Source organism: Semicossyphus pulcher, unplaced genomic scaffold (genome assembly GCF_022749685.1).
Source record: "Semicossyphus pulcher isolate SPU_LCO1_2020_fin unplaced genomic scaffold, fSemPul1.0.p SCAF_13, whole genome shotgun sequence".
Lineage (NCBI taxonomy): Eukaryota > Metazoa > Chordata > Actinopteri > Labriformes > Labridae > Semicossyphus > Semicossyphus pulcher.
This window is the reverse complement of record NW_027211637.1, coordinates 28,115,863-28,142,293: the sequence shown is the minus strand read 5'-3', so window position 1 is coordinate 28,142,293 and position 26,431 is coordinate 28,115,863. Positions and strand designations below refer to the sequence as shown.

Here is a 26,431-nt window from a genome sequence, read left to right as displayed (position 1 = left end):
CTCTCTGTATTTTATACTGGTATATTGGTCGTACCGGTTTGTCGGAAGTGGCCCACCTTCCAGATGAAGTAAAGTATTTAAAGTGTCTTATACACCGAATTTTACGGTTATATCTTTTGATTTTTGTTGCTCTGACATTTTATTGACGTATCAAGTGGCCGATTAATTATTAATTAGACCATCTTAGGTTAGTGGACACTGAGCCGCTAATGGTTTAGGGCTAGCAATAAAGCACTCAAGGTGTTAGCGCTAAGCTGGCTCTAGTGATCCGGGTGTAAACACAGATTAGCCTTACTAGCAAAAAGAATTCAGTCTGAACTGTTTGACTGTATCTGACGATAAGTTGGCCCGTGTTTCAGTGAAATACACTCCTGACTTTAAGCTGAATGTTCCTCCGTGAAGTCTGTAAAATAACCTTATTCTGAAAAAATACGATCACGTTGAACCTACGGCTGTCTGCAGGATAGTTTGAAAGACAAATGAGTAGCAGGGGAGTGAAAAATGCAAAGCAGATGTTTTTCCCACCGTTTTTAATGGCAGCGAGACATTACTGATGCCATTACAGAGACCTTTTATGGCTTCTTTTAATCCCCTGGCCTGCCTGAGGAAAGAAACCCCTTGTGGTGCAAAGTAGCCTCTTTACTTCAGAACGACAATTTGAACCCATTTCCAGCTCACTTCCCTAATCTGCCACGGGGTTTTACATGGCCTCCTCTGTAATTATTCTGCTCCGAAATCAAAGGTAAAGAGGCATTAAAATACACCTCTTAGGTAAACATATGCTGCTCATCAGGTCGGCGAGAGGCTCAAAGTGTCTTTTGTAACAAATAGTTTAAAAATACTGCAGCTCGTGCGTTCTCTTCTTCTCCCCGCTGCAACTTATTTCCGCTCCTTTAGTTCACATTTTCAAACAAAGCAATCACCGATAATGAGATCCGATAACTACTTTGTAACTCCAGTTTCACATCGGGAGTGCTAGATTTACATGCAGTGCAGCGTTCACTGTCTGCTTCCTGCATCAGGCTGAACCTGTAAAGCTCGGAGGAGCACTTACAGGGGTCTGGTTAGGGGCTGAAAATGAGGAGGAGATGAACTATATGGCTCCATCCCACCGTCCGGCCGACAGTATATCAGCGGAATCGCAGCCGCATGGGCGTGTGTGTGAACGCTCCACTCATAAATATCTCCCCCGACCCCCCTCGCCCCCCTCTCACACCACCCCAAAGGGGCCTCTCTGATGGTGATGGCGAAAGGATGTCGCTGTCTGGGTGATTGAGTGTTGCTGGTCCTGGCCCTGGGCACATCCCTGCGCTCTGAGCCCGAGTGGGAGGCCTACCGCTGAGCGCTGGGCCTGGAGGGACTAGCCTGAAGGCGAGCAGCCGCACAGCAGCAGGATGTGCCTCCCCTTCTGTCCCCCCCACCACAAGAACACCAACTTAGTGCAACTGTGTCTGTCGCTACTAACAGAGCAGACAATAGAAGGTAGAGGCGGGAGGAGGGGGTTTATACTGCGAGGTAGTCAGATATGAGTTTTGATCTTTTAATGTAGAAATTATTTTGGTAATATTGCAAAAACAAATTGAACTTTTTGGTCGAGTGTGATAAAAAACTTTTTACCTTTTCAGTCCAGGAAGATCGTGTTTTGTTTTGGTGACGTCTGCATACATTTGTGGGACTTTGTTCAAACAAAGATGGAGTCATTGTCATTTAATAAAAACAGTTATTTACTTCCAGTCACTGAAGGGGCTGCAGAACTCGTTCAGAGGGCTGCACCTAAAGATGATTTTTTAATTGATTAATCTAACAACTAATTTGATGACTTTTTTAGTCCCCAATTTCCACGTCACTGTGTGATGATATTAGTAATGATCAAAAATTAACAATTATAATAATAATAAACAATTTGTCAGATGCCTGATCAGAAAAATACTGGACCTCACATTCATAAGGATTGCTATGACACAGATCAATTTAATCACTGTATGTTAGAAACATTTCTGAGAAGGTGCTAAAGAGGCCGACTTCTCACCCTCCCGTCTATTAAAAGATTGTTTGGGTTTTTCCCGACTGGACATGAACGCATCTCTCCTCTCGCTGTAACTTGTGTCGTGAAGTGCGCACTGAGTGAGTGGTCGAGTAAGAACTTGGCGCCCGGCGATGAGTGAGAAGATCCGTTTCTGCAACTGTGCTCCAGCTCTTAACTCCGCCCTCTTGTTTTTGCGACGCATCGACGCGTTTCCGTAGTCGATTACGTCGATGAGCCCGAGCTCAGACCTGCAACTCCTGCAAACCCCATCTTGCTGCAATAAAAATAGAGAGATAAAACAGATTTTGAGTTTTCTCTGGGACATAATTTGCTGTCAAAAAAAGGCAACTTATCAGAATGTATGTTATCGAAATACTCTGCGTGCTGCAAACTGTTTCCTCCATAAAATCGCAGTAATATTCTCTCGTGACTGAAGCATCGTCCGGCCTCTTGTGAGTCCACACATCAGAGGTATTAAATGAGCTGTTGAGGTGTTTTAATTCAAGCTGCATTTCATACATTAATTTCTATATTCTTAAACGATGTTAACTCGCTTTATTTGAACTTGAACCTCATCTTTTCAAGTCTTTGTCTTTCTCACTCACTTAGAAACCTGCAATAATCAAGGCGCAGTAATTAGCCTCACTTGCTGCATTGTAATTGGGGGCAGGAGGAGGTTGCTCATTCTATATTTTTCTCCCCTGTTTGATAATTGCACACTTTGACTCGCCCTCTGTTTTAATTTTTTTTTTGATCCTCCTAAGCTCGTTCCCATAGATGCTGCTGTTATTTTTAATGCGGTGGCTCTTGTTGCCTTTCATCAGTCATCCTGCGTTTCGAGAGAGAGAGAGAGGGGAGAGTTCACTTTGGAAACCCACCGTCTATTCCCTTTTTGGGTTTCAGCGCCGTCAGCCTTCCCCTCCTGCCTCCGCCATGAGAGCCCTGACACTGTCCAGGTCCGTCCTACTTGGCAAGAGGGAGAGCGCTACAGAGAAAGGCAGAGTTTATTTCCTGTTCTTGTGAATCATATATCAGTACAATTCCCCTCTGTGCTGTTTGGCAACGGCGGAATGACGGGTGTCATTTATCATACGGACTGAAAGAGGCTGTGGGAAAAGGGATTTGAATTCTTCTGGAAGTGTGTGGACTCTCCTTAGTGGTGAATCATTAAACGGAGGAGTTTTTCAGCAGGGATATGAGTAACTCCTCGCGCTGGTACTTTGTTCCCCCCCAGTTTCTCCGGCTGGCTCAATCATTAAACGTCTCAAAAATAAGATTTACTACTTTTATATAAATTGTGAAGGGACATGGCGTTTAACTTGTAATTGGGGATTTTGTCCTGCTGAATCCATTAAGTCGCTCCTCAGTCTTTGGTTTGCGCGCACGCTTTCTGGTCATGCTTTGCGAGAATTATACTTAAGCTAATTTGAATGTACAAATTTGATTAGCACTGCATTTGTCGGCTTCCTGTTGTCCTGCTAAGTGATGACATTTTCATCTTCACTATACGGTTATTTACCGCTCCCGCTTATGTTGACTGGTATTTAAGATTGTGCTTTATAAACATTTTGTGTTCCTTTGGATTCCTCTTTTCACTTGTCAGGGACGGTTACTATTTCCCTCACTTTGAGTCTGGTGATCAAAGAAAAACGACTTTTGATAGGCTGTCACCGGCTCTTCAGCTGCACTGGCAGAAATAAACGTGTCAAGCTTTAACTTATCCTCACAAAAACATACTCCTAACCCCCGCTGCTCTAATTGAGTGTAACTCCCAGAAACCTGTGAACACACATGCAAAGCTGAGTGGATCATAAATCAGGCTTCTATAGACAGCCGCTGCCCCCTCCCACCCCGCTCCGAGCGTCCCCCCAAAGGAGCGACTGGTTTCCATGAGCTGGCTGGAAATCAACCTTTTCTTTATGATATTTTTGTACCCACCATCCGGACTCTTTTTGTTTTTTTTCATCTGAAAGTTGGTTGAAGTCCTCATCAAACCGCGACGTGTCAATAAGGCACCGTATAGGGAAATGGGGCTCGGCGTGTTTCAGCTGTCAGCGACTGTTAGCTGTCTCTCATGTGCAGATCACAAAGTTAAATGTGCTGTCAGCAAGTCCTCAGCTAGAAATAGACGTGTTGAGGTTAGCCGGAGAAGCAACCGCCACCCCCTGCTGCCCAGCAGAATGTGGATCCATCAGATGATATGTGAACACATTTCAAATATGAGCGTAAAAGGTGTAATGAAGCACATTTTCAGGTTTGGAGGTGTCGGAATCTGCTCGGAAACAGAGCGAGTCTGCTTTGTCTCCATCTGCACAGCTGCGCTAATAACACGTCAGATGTTAGCTGTAATATTTAGCCGTGACGCTAAAGAAACACGCTCTGCAGAGGTCTGTGCTGCCGTCCTCCCTGCACACAGTTATATCTTGATGTTTTCTGAACCTAAGCTCCGAGTGCGTGACCTCTCCCACAGGCCCGGAGTCCCGGGCCGGTATCTTGACATGTTAGCCTGCCACCGCCTGCTAAAGCAGAGTGTAGATGCCCCTGAGGTAAATGAAAACATTTGGTTCTTGCCAGACCTGTTCACATCTCAGCTGGGCCACATGAGCTGGCAGGTGACGCGTGTACAGAGGAGAATCGGAGACCGCAGCGGTGGCCTACTTCTTTTCTTCCTCACAGACCACAACCCAGAAACACGGATGAATATGTTCTTGGCTTAGAGAACGCCCCGGTGAAACTGACAAAGACTGACCTCCATCCAGGTGAAATACAGCCTGTGTCTTACCTTTTTCATGCTCCTGGATCCGTTTCACTCACTATCGCCATATCACTATTTCACCACTGCATAAACTCCTCTTGTTTCAGGAGTTCACTCGGCGGCTCTGCGTTCCTGATCGTCCTCCCTTTTTTGTTCTGTAATTTTCAGAAATAGACTTGACATCGTGTCACCATCTCATATCAACATCTGCAATTACCAGACAATCCACATTCAGGTCCCATGGGAGAGGATGATTGCAATTAAAAGCGCGGGGCAAATGTTAATTAAGTAAACTACTTGAAACTGGAAACAGCGGATGTTTTAAATGTTTTTACTTTTAACCCTGCTCTTCTTTTTCTCATCCATTTATATATATATTTATATTTTTCACTCTTCAGTCAAGCACGGAAATATTTACAACACATCTGATTTAGCACGTCATAAATGCTAAATTAAAAGAGTAGTTTGCTGCGTGTTGGAGCTTCTCCGCCGCATACCTCTGCTGTTCAGAGCTAAGATGTTCCTCTCTCGGCTTGCAGGCTGGTGGTGGGTAACGCTGCAGTTCATCGGGTTATTAAATCAGAGGGAATAACAGGCCAACTTCTGGCCATTGTCGTGATTGATGAGCCCTGCTTTATTTGCTGAGGCGGTGTGTTTGTTCCTGTGTAATTGTCTACCAGATGGCTAAGCTAACTGTTCTTAAATGCCTTCAGACCTGCAGGGGTCCCGGGTCTCAACATTCTCCCTGCTAATGACATTATGCCTGCAAACAACTCGTCCTTTTTTCCCTCCGTTACTTTTCTGATCTCTAATGTTCGGGATCAAAATGGCTTTGCGAGGCATTTAGTTCAAATTATTTTCTCTGTGCGATTCTGTTTTTAATTTGTTCAAAGTAGATGTTTTGAAGTCGCTCTGTTGGTAAACTCCTTTGCGGAAATGAGCCCACTCGAATTTGAAGTGAGATGAGAGAGAGAGAGAGAGGAGGGGAGGGGGGTGAGAGGGGGGGGGGGACTCCACTCTACCTGTGAGGAGTCAGATTGGAGGAGAAAATGGATCTAGGTGGCAGTGCGAGTCATCAATCACAGCCCCTCAAGGGGAGCTGCAGCTAAAGCTGCTCTGAAGTGCTATCTGTCAGCTGCTCCGATCCAGCCGGGGGACCAGAGAGGGGCCGTATCGCCACCCATCAGCTCATACCCAGCACACAACTGCCATGTAAACATGTGCAGGTGCTGCTGTCAAAATAACCCTGTCCCAGTTCACGAGGTCGCGCATATTTTCCCAAACGGTCAGCCGGCCCGCGTCTCCTCTTTCATGCTTTTTCAGGAAATATCTCCGGATGCTGCAGTTTCCTGTAATCGCTTTTTGATTGTTAACAGTGCTGGGTGGTTTATTGTAATTTAAAAGTGAGTGCACTGTTTCTCCGGCCCTCCCATCCCCGTCCTGAATAAAGCCACCAAGTGCTTCTCCGCCGATGTCGAGCCGCGTCTGTCGATACCTCTCAAGATGGATAGTTGTTCTGCATGCTTATTGATTCGGCACAGGCCAGAGATATAAGTATCATTTGTCATTTCTGGAATTATTTGGAGTCCTAGTTAAAACCCAGAGTGGTGGGGGGAGATGGCCGTGCCTTGGGGGGGTTGGTAGTTGGTGGGGGAGTAGCGAGTTGTCTGGGCTTTGATGAATGACTGCACGGGTTTTTGGTTTTTACTGCGAGCGCCGGGGCCCTTTAGCTGCTATTTGCTTTCACCCCGGTCCAAGAAAAACAATGCGATGGGTCCAAGGACTGAGCAGCATCGTCCTGTCATGTAGTGGATCACGGCGAGCAGGGTGGTCCAGGCAGAAGAGTCAGGAGGAGGGTGGGCCTTGGACACTACAAGCTGCTCCTCCAAAAGAGCCGGTGGGTTGTAAGCCGCCCTGCTGCTCTGTGGTCCCAGCTGACGGCCTCAAACACATGCTATGAATTTGAATATTTAGCATTCAGGATCTAAAGAGTAACGACAAACAGATTTGGTCTTGTTTTTCATTTTAAGAGATCCCACAAAAGGAAAGTGGAGGTTTGCTGTTTGGTAACAGTAGCTCCGGCGCGTCCCCTGTGACTTTGATTATGTCCCGCTTCAGGCGTCAGGCCAGCGGCAGCAGCAGAACCGGCTTCATTACAGTATGGATCATCTTTTAAGACCATTTAAGATCAACCAGAGCCGTGTCCATTGATGACCGAGCTCCGAGAAGTTCATTACCCTCAAACTCTTTGATTCATTCACCTGACAGTCACTCCGGCTGTCACAGGTTTTTTTTATTTCTGCTTCCTTTTTTGAATCAAATTGTTTGATTTTTATTTAAAAGTGCGACATGAAAGTTGACTCTGAGCGTTTTGGAGTTTGTCGAGGTAGAAAGTGTTTAACAGAGGAACATGTTTAACAGCAACAAAAGAGGGAGAGAAGAGAAAGCGCCGACACATGAATGACAAGTAATTATTTCCCTTGTCCATCAAACTGTGTTTTGATGCAAGGATGCGATCAAACATGATATTAACAACTTCAAGCCTTCAAATGAAAATGATTCTCAAATCGTGCGAAGCCTGACTGTGAGCTTTTTGTGCTGCATGAATCATTCATAATCATGCACACACACACACATGATCACACACACACACACACACACACACTGGGCAGGGCAGCCGTTTGCCTGACCGATATTATTGCTGCAGCTTTTCAATGCTAGATGACCATTGTGTGTTCATTTCCATTCTAGCTTGCCAACATGTCTTCTCACAGCAGGAGAGGGATGGAGAGGGAGCGAGAGCGACAGCTTTGTGTGTCTTTTCAGTTTTGGTCGGTGAATATCCCCGAACGCAGAGGGCCGACCGCCTGCCCCCCCCCCGTCCCTCTGCAGAGACGTCAGACAGGACGATGCACCGGGCTGCCGTGTTTTCAGCGCTTGTCCTTTCTAACATTTGGAAGAGCGACTCGAGGCCACGGGGCCTCCAGAAACGCGCCGTCCCAGTTCTGAAACTTTTGTCAATTTGAAATATTTATTCAGCCAAGTCCCCCCTGACCCGGACAAAATACTTCTGGTTGGGAAAAAAAAAATGTTTAAAGGTACAATACAGCGCTGAGCCATCAGCGTCTGATCTACTACACAGCAACCTTGTAACTGGAAGATTTGATCATATTTTCTGACTTCATTCAACTTTTGGCTCATTTCTCCTCCTGAAAAAAACACAAACCTGCAGAAAGTTTCAAACGATTCATTCCTTCTGATGCTCGCGGTAGTTTGTAAGCTGTTTTTACTTCTCTTTCCGCTATATTCCTGCGTCTTTTCATTTTTATTCTGATTTTTTTAAAGCCATTTAATATTGAAACTAGCGGTGGGACAAAATATAAATACAGCAATATATCGTCGCCCTGACTCGTGAACACAATTATCAATCTGGCGCCAAATATCGATATTTTAATTAGCAAATAGACGGCGCTCTAAACAGATTACCCTGTGATTTTGAGTCACCGTGTCACTACGTCATGACTCCTCACTGTGGCCCTTATGACATGAATGAGGGAACGTGAAAGACAATCAATTAGCTGAAGAAGTTAATCGGATATGGTGATGTATCGTTATATGACAATGTATCAATTATTGTAGAATCACTGTATCGTGATATTATCGTTACCGTGGGCCACGTATCGCGTATCGTATCGTGAGTTATCCTGCATCTCCAACCCCCAGGTGAAACTAGCTTCATGCAAACATAAACAGCATAACAGACAAACGTAAACTAAAAGACAGCTCACAGTTTAATTAAAGTTCTAATCTCCAAGATCTCTGTTTCGTTCTCTTTGGCGCTACGTGACGTCCACGGTCGGCTCCGGTTGTAACTCTTGATTTTCCTGGCTGACGGTCGCTTTCCTTTTCAGACTGTTTGCTTCATCTGAGCGTCGAGTTTGTTTCTTTTTCTTTGGATTTTCACTTCTTGTTGAAGTTGTATCTGTAGTCATCCATCTTTTCTTTGTTTGTTCAGCCATAGTAGATTACTGTTTACTCGCAACACTTGCAGAGAGCGGAAAAGCAGCCGCTTAGCTCCGCCTACCCTCTCTGGCAGACCAACCACTGCGTTACTAACTGGGCGCCGCTTGGGATTTTTTTTTCTTTAAGATTATTACATTAACAGAATTTAAAATATTAATGATAAATATAAAATGAGGCTTATCAAACTCATTAAATCATGAGTACCCCCTGCAGTTCTCCAAACTTCCCCAGGAGGGCCAGCACCCGGTCTGCAGACACATTTAGATACAAAGATTGTAATCAGCTCTTATACACTCTGCTGTGATTTCTACAGAAGCTGCACAAACTGGGTTATAAAATGCCTGAATAATTAAAAGCAATCTTCATACTGTAGTTTTAAGTATTCACTTGCCACAGTATACCATGAAAGAGGGTATTTGCATTAGCAGGGCAGCCTTCTCCATTTTGTTTGCCCGAGCAGCGAGAGGACAGACAACAGAGGCCCCCGCTTAATCCCTTTGGAGAACTAGTGCATGAATTGATACATCCTCCTCTCCCTCCGTCTCTCTCCCCTCTCGCTAATGTCTTTCCTAGAACTTGAACAAACAGCCTGTGCGTGTAGGACACATAAGACAGATGTTTAGGATTACTTTCACCTCATTGCTCTATTGTGTGCACTTTAAGGGAGCTCAGCTGATGTGGAATGCCACTCATTCAGGCTCTGTGCTCCTACAGGGCTCCTCCTGTTTATCAAAGTGCCATCTGCACTCAAGACGGAACAACACTATTTTTAAAAAGGGAGGAAAAAAAACGAATATTGCTCTCATTGTGGTGCCGCTTTATAGGTTAAAAGCGACATGCTAACCTCTGCAACCGAGGACGATTTGTGTTGAGTTGCTGCCAGGTCGTGCGAACATAAACGCAGGATTCCTATTTGTTTTTGTCCTTTAAAGAAATAAAGCTGGCCCCCTTCTCCCCCGTCTGCCGCTCGTCTCGGTTTATGTGTGCGTGTTTACAGATGTAGAAACAAATGGGCCAGACCCACATTGATATTGTTGAGGGGTGACATTATCTTTTAGCAGAGCACTTATCTAATCTGGCTGCTGTGGGAAGCTGGAGGAAGTGGCTACGGGACAGGGGCCGGGGATACTGCATCTTTAATTACCATTGATATCGCTATAGAGAAGAGAGGAGGATAAAGGGGGAGTGTAGCCTGTAGGGGGGGGAGGGAGGAGGAGGAAGGGGGAGTTAGGAGAGGGAGAAGACCCGTGTTCACTTTTTAATTAAGGCTCCGTAGTGTAACTCGTCAATGTACATTATTGGAAGAATGAACGTCAATGCCATTGCTTTTTCTCCCCCTCCTTTATCTCTGTCAATGATTCAAAGACATGATTTATGGTTCGTCTCCGTCTTTCAGGATCATCCATCAAGCGCTGGCTCTGCCGCAGCGCCACCCGTTGTAAATCATTCTGAAAGCCTGTCACTCATTTCCATTAACCGTTCCTCTGTCGCTCTGGTCTCCGCCTCCCTCAACCTCCTTTTTTTCCTCCTCCCCCCTCCTCCACTCCCTCCACACCCCCTCTCTCCTCCCCCTCGGTGCACAACCTACAGCCACGCAGGGTATCAGTTCCGTTCCGCTGCTCCGTCCGCCTACCTTCTTTTCAATAAATTAACCACTTTCTCCCATGCAATGAATAAAACGGCTCTGCACTCGTCTTGCAGTCGGCACCTACTCCTCCTCCATTACAGCTGAACACCTTACAAATGTCACGCCGCTGACTCGTGGGCTAAATGAGGATGTAGCGCAGAGAAAATATTTTTGTTGCACTGACTTTTGCAGTGGAAATATTTGAACAGCTCTGATATGTTTGCAGTGCGGTATTAATGAACATATAGCACACATACTGGGCGCTGCAGCTGGTTTTATTATGCTCCTTTCATTGTAGGTGAGTTGCCAAAAATTGAACGCACTATAAAAACCCACGTACTCCACTGTGTTTCTTTCCTGCATTCATTCAGACTGTATTCCAGTTTAACAGTTAATGGAAACTATATTATGTCTGTAATTATTCCACGTAGTAAAAGCAGCACTAAGTGGGCAGTGCTGCCATTAAAGGCTGCTGGTGTTCTGTAAAATCTACCAGTGGTTCAATTCAGACACTCTAACAATGACTGTAGTCTTTAACCAGTTTTTATAGAAGCAGGTCTTATGAACAGAAATAATTGGCTCAATGGAGTGACTGTCAATCTCCTACAATGGTTGATGTGGCTGCTCTGGGGAGCCCAATTCACTGCCTTCTTTTTTCATTCTAATCAACATCGAGATATCAACACAGCAGAATACCCACAAACAGCAGAAAGCCTGTTCTGAGGGGAAACTTTCAACTACTCGGTGCCAACACATTTCACTATTTGGGCAGCCATTGTTCTCAGAATGGGCTGTCAAAGTGACAGTGCGCACCAGGCAAATCCAGAAGTTTGCACTTTTCAGAAAACAGCGGGCCCTAATCATTTCACGGAGGACACTTGACAACAAATTTGCCATTAAAATGAATCTGAATAGGAGGGAGCGGGGCTGCGTTTGAAGCGTTCCTCCCTCTCTCGCTGCTGCTCGTCTTGTCCCACAGAGCTGCGGGTTTGGCGGGCCTGCTTCCCTCCCTTTACGCTTGCCACCAAGCAGCCTTTGGTCCCACTAGAAACTGACAGTAGCACGCTTCAGCTGCAAATTCACTCTGTAGCCTCATTGTATTTAATGAAGGGAAAAAGTGGCAATCTACTATTAATGAACTTGGAATGTAAAAAAATGCCTCCCTTTGCTGAAAACTGCATAAAACTGCTTGTACAAGGAAAGCTTTGGCTGGAGCTCATCCAGCGTCTAATGAAAGATCCATACAGGGAGCGAGCGGGCGGGAGGACTTAGTGAAATGCAGATTGTTTTAATAGAATACACACAGGCTCCTCCAGCTGCACTATCAGATTCATCACGGCCTGACCTTGATGGAGGGCTGTTGTTGTTTGGGAGGGCTGGTGTTTAGGGTTCATGCAAAGTTTATGATGCAGGGACTGTATGTACTGTATACGTCTGCTGATCTCAGGGGAAGAGTAAATGGAGCGCAGGCCGCGGAGCAAAGAGTGACGGAGATGAGCTGCCGGCTGCTTCTACTGATCAGGATTTATGAAGGAATTAGCAGAGGTGTTCGGGGGGGAAACTGCAGGGCATCGCGATATTAAGCACGATCATATCGTATCGTTTTACAGCCGAGCATAAATCTTTTGTTACAAACACGTTTGGGAGGGAGATACTAATTACTGTTAAATGTAATCAGTAATTCAAGTGTCACAATTTTAATGTTACTGATTACTTTCAGTTACTTTTACTAAATCTGCAAATAAAGACGGGAGAAAATAAATTTAAGAACTTTAGCAATGCATGTGTAATGCCTGGTTAAATCAGCCGTAATTATGTGCATTTAAATGTTCTCTGTTAAGTCTGCTGTTCACACAACTTCACGTAAACTGCTATAAACTTATTCCAGTCTGGAGCTTGTGTTTTTACCCTCACCATCCCGGCCGCGGCCGTCAACACAGTCACAAACTGTTTTTCAGTAGTAGAAGAAGACGACGGGTTAGCTAACGTTTTTAACTGGGATTCTGTGCAGCTAACGTTAGCGGTTGGTCGTACCTGTAGATGTTTCGTTATATTAGATCGGCTAAACTTGCACTGCGCTGCGATGTCGCTCCCATTTTCTCCTTTGAAGACGAAATGATGCTGAAATTTCCAGTGAAAGCATTTTTTTCACCACAGGCCACCATGGCAACCACATGGTGGAGCGGTGATGTGAGACTCGTGTGTCGTGAAGTGTCATAACATGCGCGTGCAGGTGCATGGTATTATCAGAGACGGTCAGAGCATCTTGTATTTTAAAGTTGTAATCCTGCTCGTGATCTAATTACCTCCTCCTTCTGTAACTGTATAATTGTATCCTAATTACGTAACGCCGTTACATGTATTCCGCTTCTCGCCAAGCCTGGTTACATACTTATTATAAACATGATCAAACATACTAATTAAACTTTTCTGTCATAGAATGATATAAACAATCATTTCAGTCGGATAGATGTTGCTGAGTTATTCCTGGTGAGGTCAGCGGCACTGAAGTTGATTAGAACAAGGATGAAGAGATAATTATATCATTTCAATTTAACAGCAGCTGGGAGATTAAAATACATAACTAAGCGCTGCATAACTTTAATATACACGTTGCAAAGTATCTGTCATAGTACAGCTACATGTTTAAGTAGACTTTTTAGATTTTAAACCTGCTCAGTTTGTCAGGTGCAACGTTAACGAAAAGTTTGCTGCAATAAAAATGAGAATCTATTGAATAAAAATGTAAAATATCTTTTTGAAAGGACTAAAAACATCATGTTACGGCATAAAAAAGATGTTTCATAGTGTTTTCCTAATTAAAAAAAGCTATATTATGAAATATCTGTCATCACCATACCCAGTGTATCAAACCGCAGTAATATCTAAAGTATCTGGATGATATATGTTGACGCTTTCGTTGATTCTAACCCGAGGACGATCACATGAGATCAAAGGAAACATATATTTATTATTAAAAACAATCACATCCTGGATGTTGTTCCTCAAATGCAAAGTAAGTCAGAACGACACGATGAAGCGAATGTTTACAAAGCATCAAACAATGACTGAACGGGATTGAAAAGCTCTTTATTTAGCCGGGCTAGTGGGCATGAAAAACAAACAGCACGTCGGGCGGGTGCAGGCCATCATACCTTTCACTCAGTATCTCATAAAAGTAGAACAAAGGCCTTATGTGTGCGAGGCAGTGGTCCTTTAAACGATGGCCCACTTTCCTCCCCGCTGCCACGCAAACATTCCTGACTGACATTCAATCAGGGAAATTTGAACCAAAGCAAGATGGTCTTTTATTAGTACCGCCCTGTTTGCTCGACTGGTCAGCTCCAATATGCGCGGCGCTTTGAGTGGCACACTGTAAGATGATGGGTTCACTCTCTGATAAGGGTGAATGAGGGGTAAACTGCTATTCTGCAGAAAGGAACCATCAGACCTCATCATGTTGCTCCTGGAGAGCCGTGTCACGGGCTCTTCAGAAACCGAGTGACAGAGCGGCTCGCGACGAGCCCGCTGCTCCCCTCCTGCCAGTGGAAAATACAGCGGAGCTGAAGCCGCCCTGCTTCTGCTCCGCCAACTGGAACTGTGTATCAGTCAGGGCAGAAAAGATCATCTATAATCTGACAAACATACACTGAAGCTTTTAAGCCTCTTCAGTTGTAACGTTATCCTGCAGGCTCGCCAAACTGTTTATGTTTACCTTCGCTTGTTAGCAGAAGAGGGCAAATAGGAGGCAGGCCTGCTGTGTACTGTATATTTCCTGCTTATACTAAACAGCACAGCTTATTCAGCAGATCCTAATTTAAAGGGTTATTTCACCCAAATCACACAACGAATGATCTCACTGATCTGTAGCTGCGTCCAGCCGTGCAGATGGTTTCAGATCTTGCGCTCTGGTTTTTCTTCTTCAATAGAGTGGAGTTTTGTGTGGTGCTCACTGACTTGCAGTTGTGCCTATTTACACCATTTTTGTAAGTAAACCTTGCAATACTGGTTTATAAAAATGCTCTGTTTTAGGTAAAAGTCCTGAATTTGAATGCTACTGAAGAAGTATTAACATGGAGGTTGAACAATTAATCAAAATTCTACCAAAATCGTAAAATGACGTGCTGCCGTTTTCAAATCGCAGGAGGTGCGATATTTGTTAAAGATAAAATGTGTTTCAAAAACCTGCTTTAATGTAAATATTGTGCTGCAGAGACGTTCTACACATCACGCACAGACGTGAGTAGCAAACATGTTAGTGTGGTACAGATCCCTGTAAGAATGACACCATGATCATTTCAATCAATGAAAATAAGAATAATGATGTAAAGATGATCGCTCCCTTTAATATCGCGAATCAGATCGAAATAATCACAATCAGCCCTAATTAACATTAAATGCACTCAATATGTGGAATGACTCCTCTCAGTGTTGTTATATTATATTATTATTATGATGCATTATAACGGCTGCATTAACATATTAAAAGTGTTTTAAGTTGTTTTAACTGCTTCATCGACTACTTGATATTTAAATCCACAAAAATGCAACATTTTTAAACTCATATGTTTTAAAAGTAATCTTATTTTTTTATCTATGGATTTATTTTGTTCTTTAAGGCCTTTACAGACAGACACACAGGACTAGAGAGTGGGGATGACACGGGTCAAAGGGCCGAGGGTTGGAGTCGAACCCGGGACCGCCGCATCGAGGACTGTAGCCTCTGTATGTGGTACGCACGATTTAACCGGCACCCCTTAAAGTAATGTTAATGTGAAAAGTAAATGTAGTAAAAAGTACGAGAGTTAAAGTGTTAAACACAAAGGAAATAAACTAAAAAAGGACAAAGTAAAAGCAGATTTGTAAATTTAAAACACCTCAATACAGTAAATCTTCGGTTATAACCGTGTGGTTAATAAATACCTCTCTGACACATTATCGTCTTTGCTGAGCTCAGCTGTAGTGTTTGATTGCAACAGATTTTACAGGTGTACCTAATAAAGTGGCCATAGTGTGTGTGTCTTTAAATCCTTTAAAAAAGGCCCCTCAGAGGATGTGTGTGATGATATTTAACCCTCCAGCAGCAGGTACACACCTGGCCGTGCGTAGCTGCTCTGCTGAAGGCCTCTGACGCACGATGGGAACGTTGTGTGTGTGTTTTTTTCCTGCCAGCGCTGGTCGGGGGGGACCCTTCGGTGAGATGCAACACCAGGCAACTGCGTGTGATGCGGGCGGCTGTGGCGCGTTCAAAGCGATGACTTAGGTGCTGGAGTGCAGATTGCAATGCTCTCCCACCGCTCACTTCCAATTAGGCAGCGGGCCGACTGACGCGTCTCGGAGCAGAAGCTTCTAGTAGGCATCAAAAGGAGCAGCGTGGCCGGGTGACATCATGGAAGAGAAGGAGGGGGTCCTGGAGCTCGAGGCAGGGCGATCTGATGTGGATCACTAAATATCATGATTAGCATCCGTGCAACATGAAAGAACAGACTCTCAGAGACGCTCGTGTTTGTGTGGTTACATAAAAATCCATATTCAGCGTGTGTGCGGCGCAGACTGACTGCCTTCGGATATTATTTTGTGTTTGTTGATTGTGCATTCCAAACTTCTCTGTGTTTTTAGTTAACAGAATGTTGGTTGTGAAAACATTTTTGATTAATTGCCATAATTATTGTGATCATTTTTGCCCAAATGAACAGCCAGATGGCAGGATATGGTGTCATATTTGCGATCCTATCATATTAATCTGGCTCTGGGTCCATCTGAACACATTGTGCCGTTTGCTGTGTTCACAATCTGTCCTCAAGTTGTCCGTGTCTTTTTTGAGCTGCGAGTTTTTATTTGATTATATTAGACTATTAAATATTAAAGCTGAGGGTGTATGAAAGCAAGGCATTTATCTGCATGAATGGCTTGTGTTTAGTGAAGTAAGTAATGCGCTTTAAGTAACATCTCCGTCATGCATACAAAAATTAACATGAGTGTTTCCGTCTCTCGGTTTTGTAGTCGGCCTCAGCGAGGCCCGACAAGACCGCTTTGTGGGGGTTCACGGCTGCTTTTAAACCCACTTCTCATCGTCTAACATATAGGTTGTTCTTTTAAATGTACCACAGCACAAGTACTACAGATTTTACACTAACTTCAACACGATGCACACTCATTTTATAGTTTTAAAGTCTGCTGAGGAGATCGTTTGAGTAATTTAAAAGTGCTGGAATGAAATAATGGGTCAGATGGGAGCTAACGACACATTCCTATTTAAAAGCAAGTCAAAAACTATTTAATTCTGTGATATCAATTAACCTCCAGACAAATTTCGTCAAAGCGAGCAGCCTGCATGTGATTGTTCTCTCTTTACTCTGCAGTGTCCTTGGGCTCGGGGAGACTGTTTCCTGTCAGGGAACAATGAAGAGAGAGGTGTTTACAGATCTTTACAGATGGCTCCGGGGCTCAGAATTAGCTCTTCACCATTTCTCATGTGATTCAGTTCAGACTTAACTTCAGATGTGTCATCAAGACTATCATCAGGAAGTCTGACAATGTTTCCGTTTGATCTTGACGTGCTCTGCTCACCGAGTTAGTCAGTTATCACTGTCAAATATTAAACCTTGTGACATGTGTGTGTCTCGTTCTAATGATAGCTCACTGAAGAAAATCACATCATGGTGACTTTTATAAACACGCCATCCTGTTTCCAACTTCGCAGGCACAAAGGAGCTTCACAACTTTTTAAAATGATGTACTTTTTGACTGACATTTCACACCTATTTATAACAACAGATGAGCACGGTGACTAAGTGTTTTTAAATCTACAGACACAATTAATTGGGCACACATGAGAGCGAAAAGAAACAGATTATTCTTCCTGAGACAGCCTGGAGATTGTTCAGTGATCCTGACCTGCGTTGTTAGCGTGTTCTCTGCCTCTCCAGCAGGCCTCTCTCTTTTTCCTCCTCCTCCTCCTCCTTTTTTTTCCTCCTCTACATGGCATAAATCCGGGAGATGAAAATGTCATGGAGCAGGTTCATTTTGCAAAGAGGTTTTGATTGCCATGCGCGTGTAATTGATTGTTCCAAGGACAGGGGGAAATCTAGAAATGTCATAACAGTCCTGCTTAGGTTGGTCCCACCACTAGGCAATCAATGGGAAGTAAAAAGAGATATTGATTTGCGAGCAGCAAAAACTGTAGCTTGAGACAACCGGAGAGCGCTGGGGAAAGTGGCACAGACGTGCAGACCTGTCACTGGCACCTATGAATTACCCAATCTCCTCTGAAGATAGTGTTACCTCGGATACTCTCAAAGTCCTGCGCTGGGTATTGCAGCTGTCCATTAGCTAAGCTCCTCAGGCTGCTAACTCTCTGTGGCTTGTCAGATTAATGAAGGAAATGTTGTCGACCTTCCAGGGGATAAATGTTGATGTTCTCAAATTTACAAAAGTTTCTGCTGGCATGTTAGCGTTGGAAACAGGACGCTCTTTTACAGCTGGCACACACATTTCTCAAATGATTGACACATTTTGAATCACTTACACCAGGGAGGGGGGTTACGTTCCACGGAGATATTAATGCTTAAAGTTGTAAATATATTGTCATGTAAGCCTTTAGCAGCACTCCAGTTGGACAGCATGCTGCCATGAAAGTAGCAGTAAATGTAATCTACAGTTTCCTATGCAGTTAGCGGCCTTCTCTCGATGTAAGGGGGGGAAAGGCTTTTGGCTCAGAAACAGGCTGCCGCCGCTTCTGTAAATCCAGGCCGCGCTATGCCAAGAGTCTGCTCTAACGGATAAAGGTTATAAACATTTCAACTGCATGATTTATGATGGACACCTCAGGTTTTTTGACCTTTGCATATCTCTGTCTGAAGATATAAATTTGTAGTGACACAGATTGGAGGCTTTACAGCAGTTTATGACATGCTAAATCTCAGGCGAGGCATGCCAGCCTCTTGTTTTCTGAGGCTAGTTAGGCGGGGAGTTTCCGTGCGTGGACTCTGAGACAACATTTCAAAAGAGGCATTTTATCTAAGATGTGTAAAAAAAAAATGTGCCTGAGGATAAGAAAATGCTGCTCCCTTACTTTTGCTTTACACCAGTTTTTATTCTTTGAACACAAAGTTTTTTCTTGACAAACTTCATTCTTCGTGATGAAATGATCACTTGGAGCTGTTGTCTTAGCGTGTAAGAAGATATCAATACACCTGAGCATCACGTGGTTATGTTTTTGATGCTGTATTGATCCTCAGAAACACTTTCAGGTAATGAATAGTTAAAATGCAGAGATTTCTTTTGCACAAATGTTCATGCCTTTGCTGTGGCTGCACAAAAAGTAGTGCAGTAATTGCTTAAAAAAGTGTTATGCATCTGGTGTTATAGATTGCAATATATTTCTTAAAGTATCACAATATATGCTAATAAATTTAACTGTAACCATGGTAACGTGACACGTATCGCTCACCAGATTCTTACCGACGCATGGACCAGGTGTCTGAAGAACCTTGTCCTTGAATCCGATGCATGCAGCTCGGCATGGCGGCAGTGCTGTGGTAAGACCAAGAGCTGGCAAAGCACGGTTACAAATGGCGGAGGAAGCGGAGTTAGACATGCGGGGATCTTGGAGTGATCCCTGCCAGAAGGTTAATTGGTGCCTCTGGATGTCTGCTACTTGGGGCATCTGATAGAAAGGCAAAGAACAGCAGGAAGGGGCAGCTGTTAATCTCCGTCAGCTCCATCCTCAAATACCACGATAAGACACAAAAACTCACATTAAACTTGATGTGTAAGTGGTTATTTCCAGGAAACAGTGCTTAGGCCTTCTTCGTGAAATGAAAATGTATCTTATTAATATGGTAGGTGAAAGTTAGCGTCACATATTGCTGATTTTAAGCTCCATAAATGATGTAGGAAATAGCTCTGAGTATGAGCCATCTCTATGAAACCATCAGTGGACTGGAAAAATGTTCATCTCCCCACTTTGGTGCACGTTCCTCCCAGTCCTGCAGTTTTTAGTGACGACTTTGAAGCGAGAGGACATCAACTGGGAGCTTGTCATAGCCATTGGTGTTCTCCTTCACTGTGAATACTATATATAAGACTATAAATAAAACATACCTCTGTGCTCTTGACAACTCTCTCCCTCAGCATCAAGGGTGTTTTGGAGGCCATCACTGATCTCGGTCGGCCAATCAAAACATCCCTCTTGCGGTGAATCAAGGTCACAGCACATCGGGGCTCCTGGGTGCGAGTGTGTGTGTGTGTGTGTGCGAGGCTCTTGTTCGCCAGGCCCCATTCTCCATGTTTGTTTTGAAAGTCCGAGTCCCATCTCCATCTCCGTCCATTAGCTGGCAGGCAATTCACCTCCAGGGTTTCTCTTGAGGCACTTGTGAAATATTGATACAAAAAAAGTCTTATTTTCAGACGGAAAGACATTCTATGGGCCGCCCAGTGTGGGACTCCTGAGTGCTCGGCTTCAGCCAACCCCTCACGGAGTGCCCTCTATTCAAAGAAGAAATATTAACCACGAGAAATGCATAAGTGCCTGGACCGGGCTGTTATGTCCTATTCATATTTAACTCAGAGCACATCTGCCACGGCTCTCCCAAAATGCACATTTTCCAGCCTGACTGAGGCGGAAAATATCTCCGATATGTGACAACACTGACAAACTGCATTTATTGCCGGATGTCTTCAAAAGATATGCAAACACTGGTTGTGATATTGTTGCGTGGGCTGCCGGATGGTTAGATTTAAAATAATCTAAAATGGTTACTGTCAGACGGACACTTTAATCTCCTGTAGCTGTGTCGGTACGATGCCGAGCAGACCCCGCAGCCACATGAAACCCCCCCCTCTATGCTGAGTCAGAGTTTCCGCTAATTGGATGATGGGAAATATGTCAATTAGAAATAGTGTTGTTTAATTACGTGTTAATTGAAGCAATAATGTTTGTGCTCTGTGAGTTAGGAGAATGAACAGGTGAATAATGAAAGAAGTAATTGCTGTTTATGAGACTGTCTGGGAAAATATAACGATGTGACAGATTGCCAGTAATTTTTTGATATTTTTTATAATTGTCAAGTTTTAATGCTGATAATTGAATCAGCTTTTCCACCAGCGTGATTAAAGTCTTCATCCGCATCAGCATGCGCAGCACATTTTTATTTAGCTAAATGTTTTCCTAAGTGATGTTTTCTCGTCTCTTTCCGTCTAGCCCTTTTTATTTATTGATAAAGCAGCGCGGGACATCAAAATGTCTGAGTGTGTGTTCAGCCGTTCCCCACATTTGGCTTCAGGGAAGCTGAGGTGTTACCGAGAACAGCAGGCTTTCATTTTCATTGCAGTTTTGAGGCGTCCATAATCACTATGGAATAGGTCATTTACAATAACACTTAACGGGCCTCAGAAGAATCAATTTTCTTTTGTCACTCAGTGGCCAATGATTGTTGTAAACATCTCAACTTGAGGCCAGAAAACCTTGGACACAGCACTAAGTCAATGGCCTGTCGTGAATCACATGGCGCCGTTACACCAGCAGCAGTCTGTTAGTAAAGACATTATGTCCAGCTATACTCTGCAACCTCCCAAGGCACACAGCAGCCGCCATTATGTTGTCTTAAATGGCTTCTGTGAAAGAAGTTACGCTTAATGGCGTATGTGGGTCGTCTGTTTATTGAACCGAGGAGAAAAAATTGTACATTCATTAATTTCCATTTCTCTTCCTTTTCCAGTGTACATGCCTGATGAAGACGGCGTTCTGCAGGATTCCGTCGCTGAGGAAGACGGAGAGAACGACACTCAAACTGAAGAAGAAAGCTCCGAGAAGACCAGCCCCAAATTATCCGAGGACAGAGAGCTCGACAACAAGAGCACTAACACTTATAGCAACCAGAACTCTCCCATTAGTGTCCTTTCCAATCAAGAGGCAGAGCTGGAGTCCCGCCTTAGCGACAGCAGCGACAGACTCTCAGACTTCAAAACCTCCTCGCCACCTGAGAGCCAGAGGGATGAGGAAAGTCGCAGCTCCAAACATAAAGAGGAGACGGGTGGCAGCCTGGAGAAAATGAGGGCAGCCTATGCAAACTTTCTCTCTGATTCCTACTGGACGGGGATCGGAATGGACTTGAAAATGGGCAGAAACACCAGCAAAGCCAACTGTGACAGCACCAACGGCAGCGCGAAAACTGAGTTCGATTGGCACCAGGATGCTCTCTCTAAGACCTTGCAGCAGACGCTCTCCCCGAAGCCCGCGTCCAAACCGAACCTCTTTAGCTCTGTCCACCTGTACAGGCAAACCACCAAACCCTGCGGCTCCGTGTTCACGGGAGCCAGCCGCTTTCGCTGTAAGGATTGTAGCGCTGCTTATGACACGCTTGTGGAGCTGACGGTCCACATGAACAAGAGTGGGCACTACCAGGACAACAACCACGGCAAGCAGAGCAACTCCACCGCTTCCTCCTCTAAGTCGAGGAAACGAAATTTGCAAGACATGGAAGGGAAGGAGGACGCACAGAAGGTTTTGAAGTGCATGTTCTGTGGCCACTCTTTTGACTCACTCCAGGATTTGAGCGTCCATATGATAAAAACTAAGCATTACCAAAAGGTGCCTTTAAAAGAGCCGATCCCAGTGCTCACACCCAAATTGTTGCCACCAGCAAAGAAGCGCGCCTTTGAAACGGTGAGACCTTGCTCCCCTGACTCTACCACCGGTCTGTCTGGCTACACCGAGGCACAACGGGCTGCCGCCATTTCAAACGCTAACAATAATCGCTACGGCTACCAGAACGGAGCGAGTTACACTTGGCAGTTTGAGACGTGCAAGTCTCAGATTCTCAAATGCATGGAGTGCGGGAGCTCCCACGACACCCTGCAGCAACTCACCACGCATATGATGGTCACTGGACACTTCATCAAAGTCACAAACTCAGCCTCTAAAAAGGGTAAACAGTTAGCGCTTGACCCCCTGGCCATAGAGAAGATGCAGGTTTTAGCTGATCCTGCCACCAGTGACACAGAGGGAGAAAAGGTCTCTCCAAAAACTGCTTCCCCGGGGAGCAGTGACAAGGATAGCCAGGGGGAAGGTACTTCAGACAAAATGGAAGAAACTGAAGCTAAAGATGACAAGCAAGAGAGTGAGGATCAAAAGGCAGCCAATGGGGCCTTTAAGTACCCTTATCTCCGTGAGGAGGATCTTGAACAGGACTCGGGAGGAGGAGGGGACATTCTTAAATCTTTAGCCAACACAGTGGCCTCTGCCATCAATAAAGCTCAAACAGGGACACCAAGCTGGAGTGCCTATCCGAGCATTCACGCTGCCTATCAGCTCTCTGGCATCATCAAAAGCTCCCCTCTCTCTGCATCTCCCCCTGCTCTGCTAAAGCAGACATTTAACCACAAGCTGAGGCCGATCGCCCCTAAGGGGAAGCTATACCACGGTGCTGTGGGAGTCGAGGCTCCCCAGGGACAGCATCAAAATGTGGACATCAAAAAAGAAAAGGTTGGCATTAGCGATGGTAAAGAAAGCCAGAATATTAAGTTTGATCTGGTGGAGAATGATGACAGCGATTGTCAGGATGATTCCTCTTCGTCTTCAAAGCTCGATGCAGACTTTGTGAATGAAGGGAGTGAGGCGATCAAAGGGAAGTTGAGCCCGGATTTCTCTGACAGAGGCAAGACACCGAGTCCCTCTGCCAGCAATGGACGCAGCGCTGCTTCAGAGCCTCTCAGTGACACTCCATCTCTACTCGGCATAAACCCTCTTAGTGCGCTGCAGTCGGTCCTGAACAATCATCTGGGCAAAGCAAATAAGCCCAATAACTCAAGAGCAGATAAACTATCTGCTCACACTAAGTCCATTTTTGCTGACATTAACCGGAGCAGTGAGAAACCGGCTTTAGCGCTCGGGAATGCCATAAGAAGTCGGCCTGATAACAGCTTTCTTTTTGTAAATGATGACCAACCAATAGATTTGACGAAATCTAAACACAGCAAGCAAAGTTCCTCACTACTACAGCCTTCCACCCCGATGCCACAGAAATACGCTCTGTCCGACATCGCAGACATGGTTAAAGTTCTTCCAAAAGCCACCACGCCAAAACCCTCCCTCCCGTCAAGGATCCCGACCATGAAACTGGAATCTGACGTCAGGCGCTTTGAAGACGTGTCCACCGAGGTTTACTCCGTCCACAAGCGTAAAGGCCGACAGTCGAACTGGAATCCTCGCCATCTTCTCATCCTGCAGGCGCAGTTTGCCTCCAGCCTCTTCCAGACCTCTGAGGGTAAATACTTACTCTCAGACCTCGGCCCTCAGGAACGGATGCACATCTCCAAGTTCACCGGACTGTCCATGACCACCATCAGCCATTGGTTAGCAAACGTAAAATACCAACTGCGCAAAACTGGAGGGACCAAATTCCTGAAGAACATGGACACGGGCCACCCAATCTTCTACTGCAATGACTGCGCTTCCCAGTTTAGGTCACCTCCCGCATTCATTTCCCATCTGGAATCCCATCTCGGGTTCCAAATCAAAGACATGTGCAAAATGCCGGTGGAGCACCAGACGAAGGTAGAGGAGCCAGAACTGTCGAAGGCCCTCAGTGTCAGAGCCACGGACGGTTTAGTCACAGAGGAGGACGTTGACTCAAAGTTCAAATGTAAGCTCTGCTGTCGGACATTTGCGAGTAATCACGCAGTCAAACTCCATTTGAGTAAAACTCACAGCAAATCCCCCGACAACCATTCACAGTACGTGGAAATGGACAAGGACTAGTTTTTCATATTATTGTCACTTTTTTCCCTTTTTTATTTTAATACACGGGTCAAATATTTCAACCATTTTTCAATTAGCATTGTGTAGTGTGCGTCATTAAAACATTTCATGGAGTTCAGCAAAGACACACTGGTTAGAAATTGTATAAGGAAACACTAAGAGATACTTTTGCACCCTGCTCAAATGCATCACCAGTAATGAAATGTATTACTGCTTGAAGAAACATAAATGCTGATGTTTGCATGCAATAGCCCCGGCTATGACTACTATTTATTTGTATGATATGTCAAGTTTCAATTGTATTTCAAAGACAAAATAATAAACTAATTGTACTTTACAACTTCTGTGATACAGTACACCTGCAGAAATGTGCAGCTGTTGAACAGGTAGCCCGACACATGATACCACACACGCAGACTTGTACAGTGTATTGCTATGTAAAGATGTTTCGTGTTGCAATGATAGAAGAAAGAAAAAAAAAGCACTTTAATAAATGTTTAATCACCAGTTTAGACTCGGATTCTGTACATGACTCTAAATTTATTAGGATCTTTCACATGTACATATATTTTAGAAGTAAAAAAAAAAACAGTGCGTTTCATGCAACAAGGATAACAGCAAGTCAGACGATACCTGTGATACCTGCACCTTTTTTTACTTATTCAAATAAAGAGTTAACATTTGATAACAGCTTGTTTATCTTTTATTTTCAGATCTTTTGATTTTTTTTGTTGACTTTGTTCTGGGGCTGCGACTAGCCGTCATTTTCACTTTTAATTAATCTGTTGATTATTCAGTTCATTACTCGTTTGGTTTTTAAATGGAGAAAAACATTGTTCGAGATGATGTGCTCACATGTCTTGATTTGTCCACGACCCAAAGATAATCAGATTTATTAAATAGAGCAAAGAAAGAAGAAAATATTCACATTTAAGACGCTTGAATTAAACAATTTAATCTTTATTTTTTTCTTAAGAAATTACCCAAACAGATTTATCAAATTATGGCAATTCATTTACTCTTTTTAAACTCAACCAGACTTTATTTATATTGCACCTTTTATACAAACATGCAGTTTGTGCCGCACAAATAATGGTTAAAATAGCTTTTAGAAAAATTAATAAAAACAACAAATACGTAAACATTATTGATCCGATTAACCCGTCCGTTAATCTTTGCAGCTCTATTTTTTTTAAGATTTTAAAATGTTGCTCCTTTATTCCTAGGGTCAGGTTTATATGCGCTGTTCAATTAATATAATTAAATGATATTATACTATAATGTGTATGATAACAATATTTTTATTTAATTTTTTGGGGCTTTTTGCCTTTAATTGGCAGGACAGCTGAAGATAGACAGGAACTGTTGGGAGGAGAGAGTGGGCGATGACATGCACCAACTGATGGACAGACCGGGAGTCGAGCCTGTGATCAGTGCGACGAGGACTGTGGCCTCTGTACATGGGGCGCCTGCTCTACCAGCTGAGCTAAACCAGCGCCCCTGTTATAACAACATTAAGTAAACAGGTTGTTATACTCTTTTAATGCAAGTACAAATAATCTAGTTTTCTTTATTCTCATAGCAGATTGAAGTCTGCAATTTGGTACGAACAACACTTATAAAAGAGTTTATTTCCCATTCGTCAACAGGTCAGCTGAACATGCAAACATGTGAAATGTGTGTGCAGGCAAACACACCAATACACTTTAATAACACACCAACAAAAATAATTAATTAATACATATTAACTGTGGTTTAAAGTGAGCCTTGCTTATTAAGAAAATTAATATTTTCCCTTTAAATAAAACCCAGCAAACGTCCAATAAAGCCTCGCCCAAGTATCATATTCAGAGATCTTCCTCTTCTATTACACGATTTTACATCCATGATAACCTCAGTGTAACGAAGGACAACCTCCTCACACTGCACAGCACACTGCATCCTCTCTCTTACCTCCTGACTCTTAGATACACCTCGCAGATACATCTTCTTGTCAGACTTTATTGCTTTCCTGCGAGCGCGGCTGCTGTTGCTGCAAGATGGTATCATAACAATTAAACATATTTCCTCCAGCTCTATTATTTCAAGGCTATTAAAAATAATTGCCTCCTAAATTCATAAACATTTTATGCAATTCATCTCTTTTCATGCGATCAAGTCCTCAATTACCTCCACCCATCAAATCTGTGTTTTATAACGGCCGACTGACATTTGATGGTGAATGGGAAAAAGCACATG

At 44.0% G+C, this 26,431-nt stretch overlaps 1 protein-coding gene across 2 annotated transcripts in view; it reads left to right on the top strand.

Moving 5' to 3' along the window:
• LOC138589589 (teashirt homolog 2) overlaps positions 1–24,855 on the top strand; it is a 46,216-nt gene extending 21,361 nt beyond the window's left edge. For both annotated transcript variants that reach the window (XM_069659953.1, XM_069659952.1), the window contains one exon: positions 21,153–24,855. In XM_069659953.1, coding sequence (XP_069516054.1) covers positions 21,153–24,193 — 3,041 coding nt within the window. In that variant the 3' untranslated portion in view covers positions 24,194–24,855. The remainder of the gene's footprint in view (positions 1–21,152) is intronic.
• Positions 24,856–26,431: the final 1,576 nt, after the last annotated feature.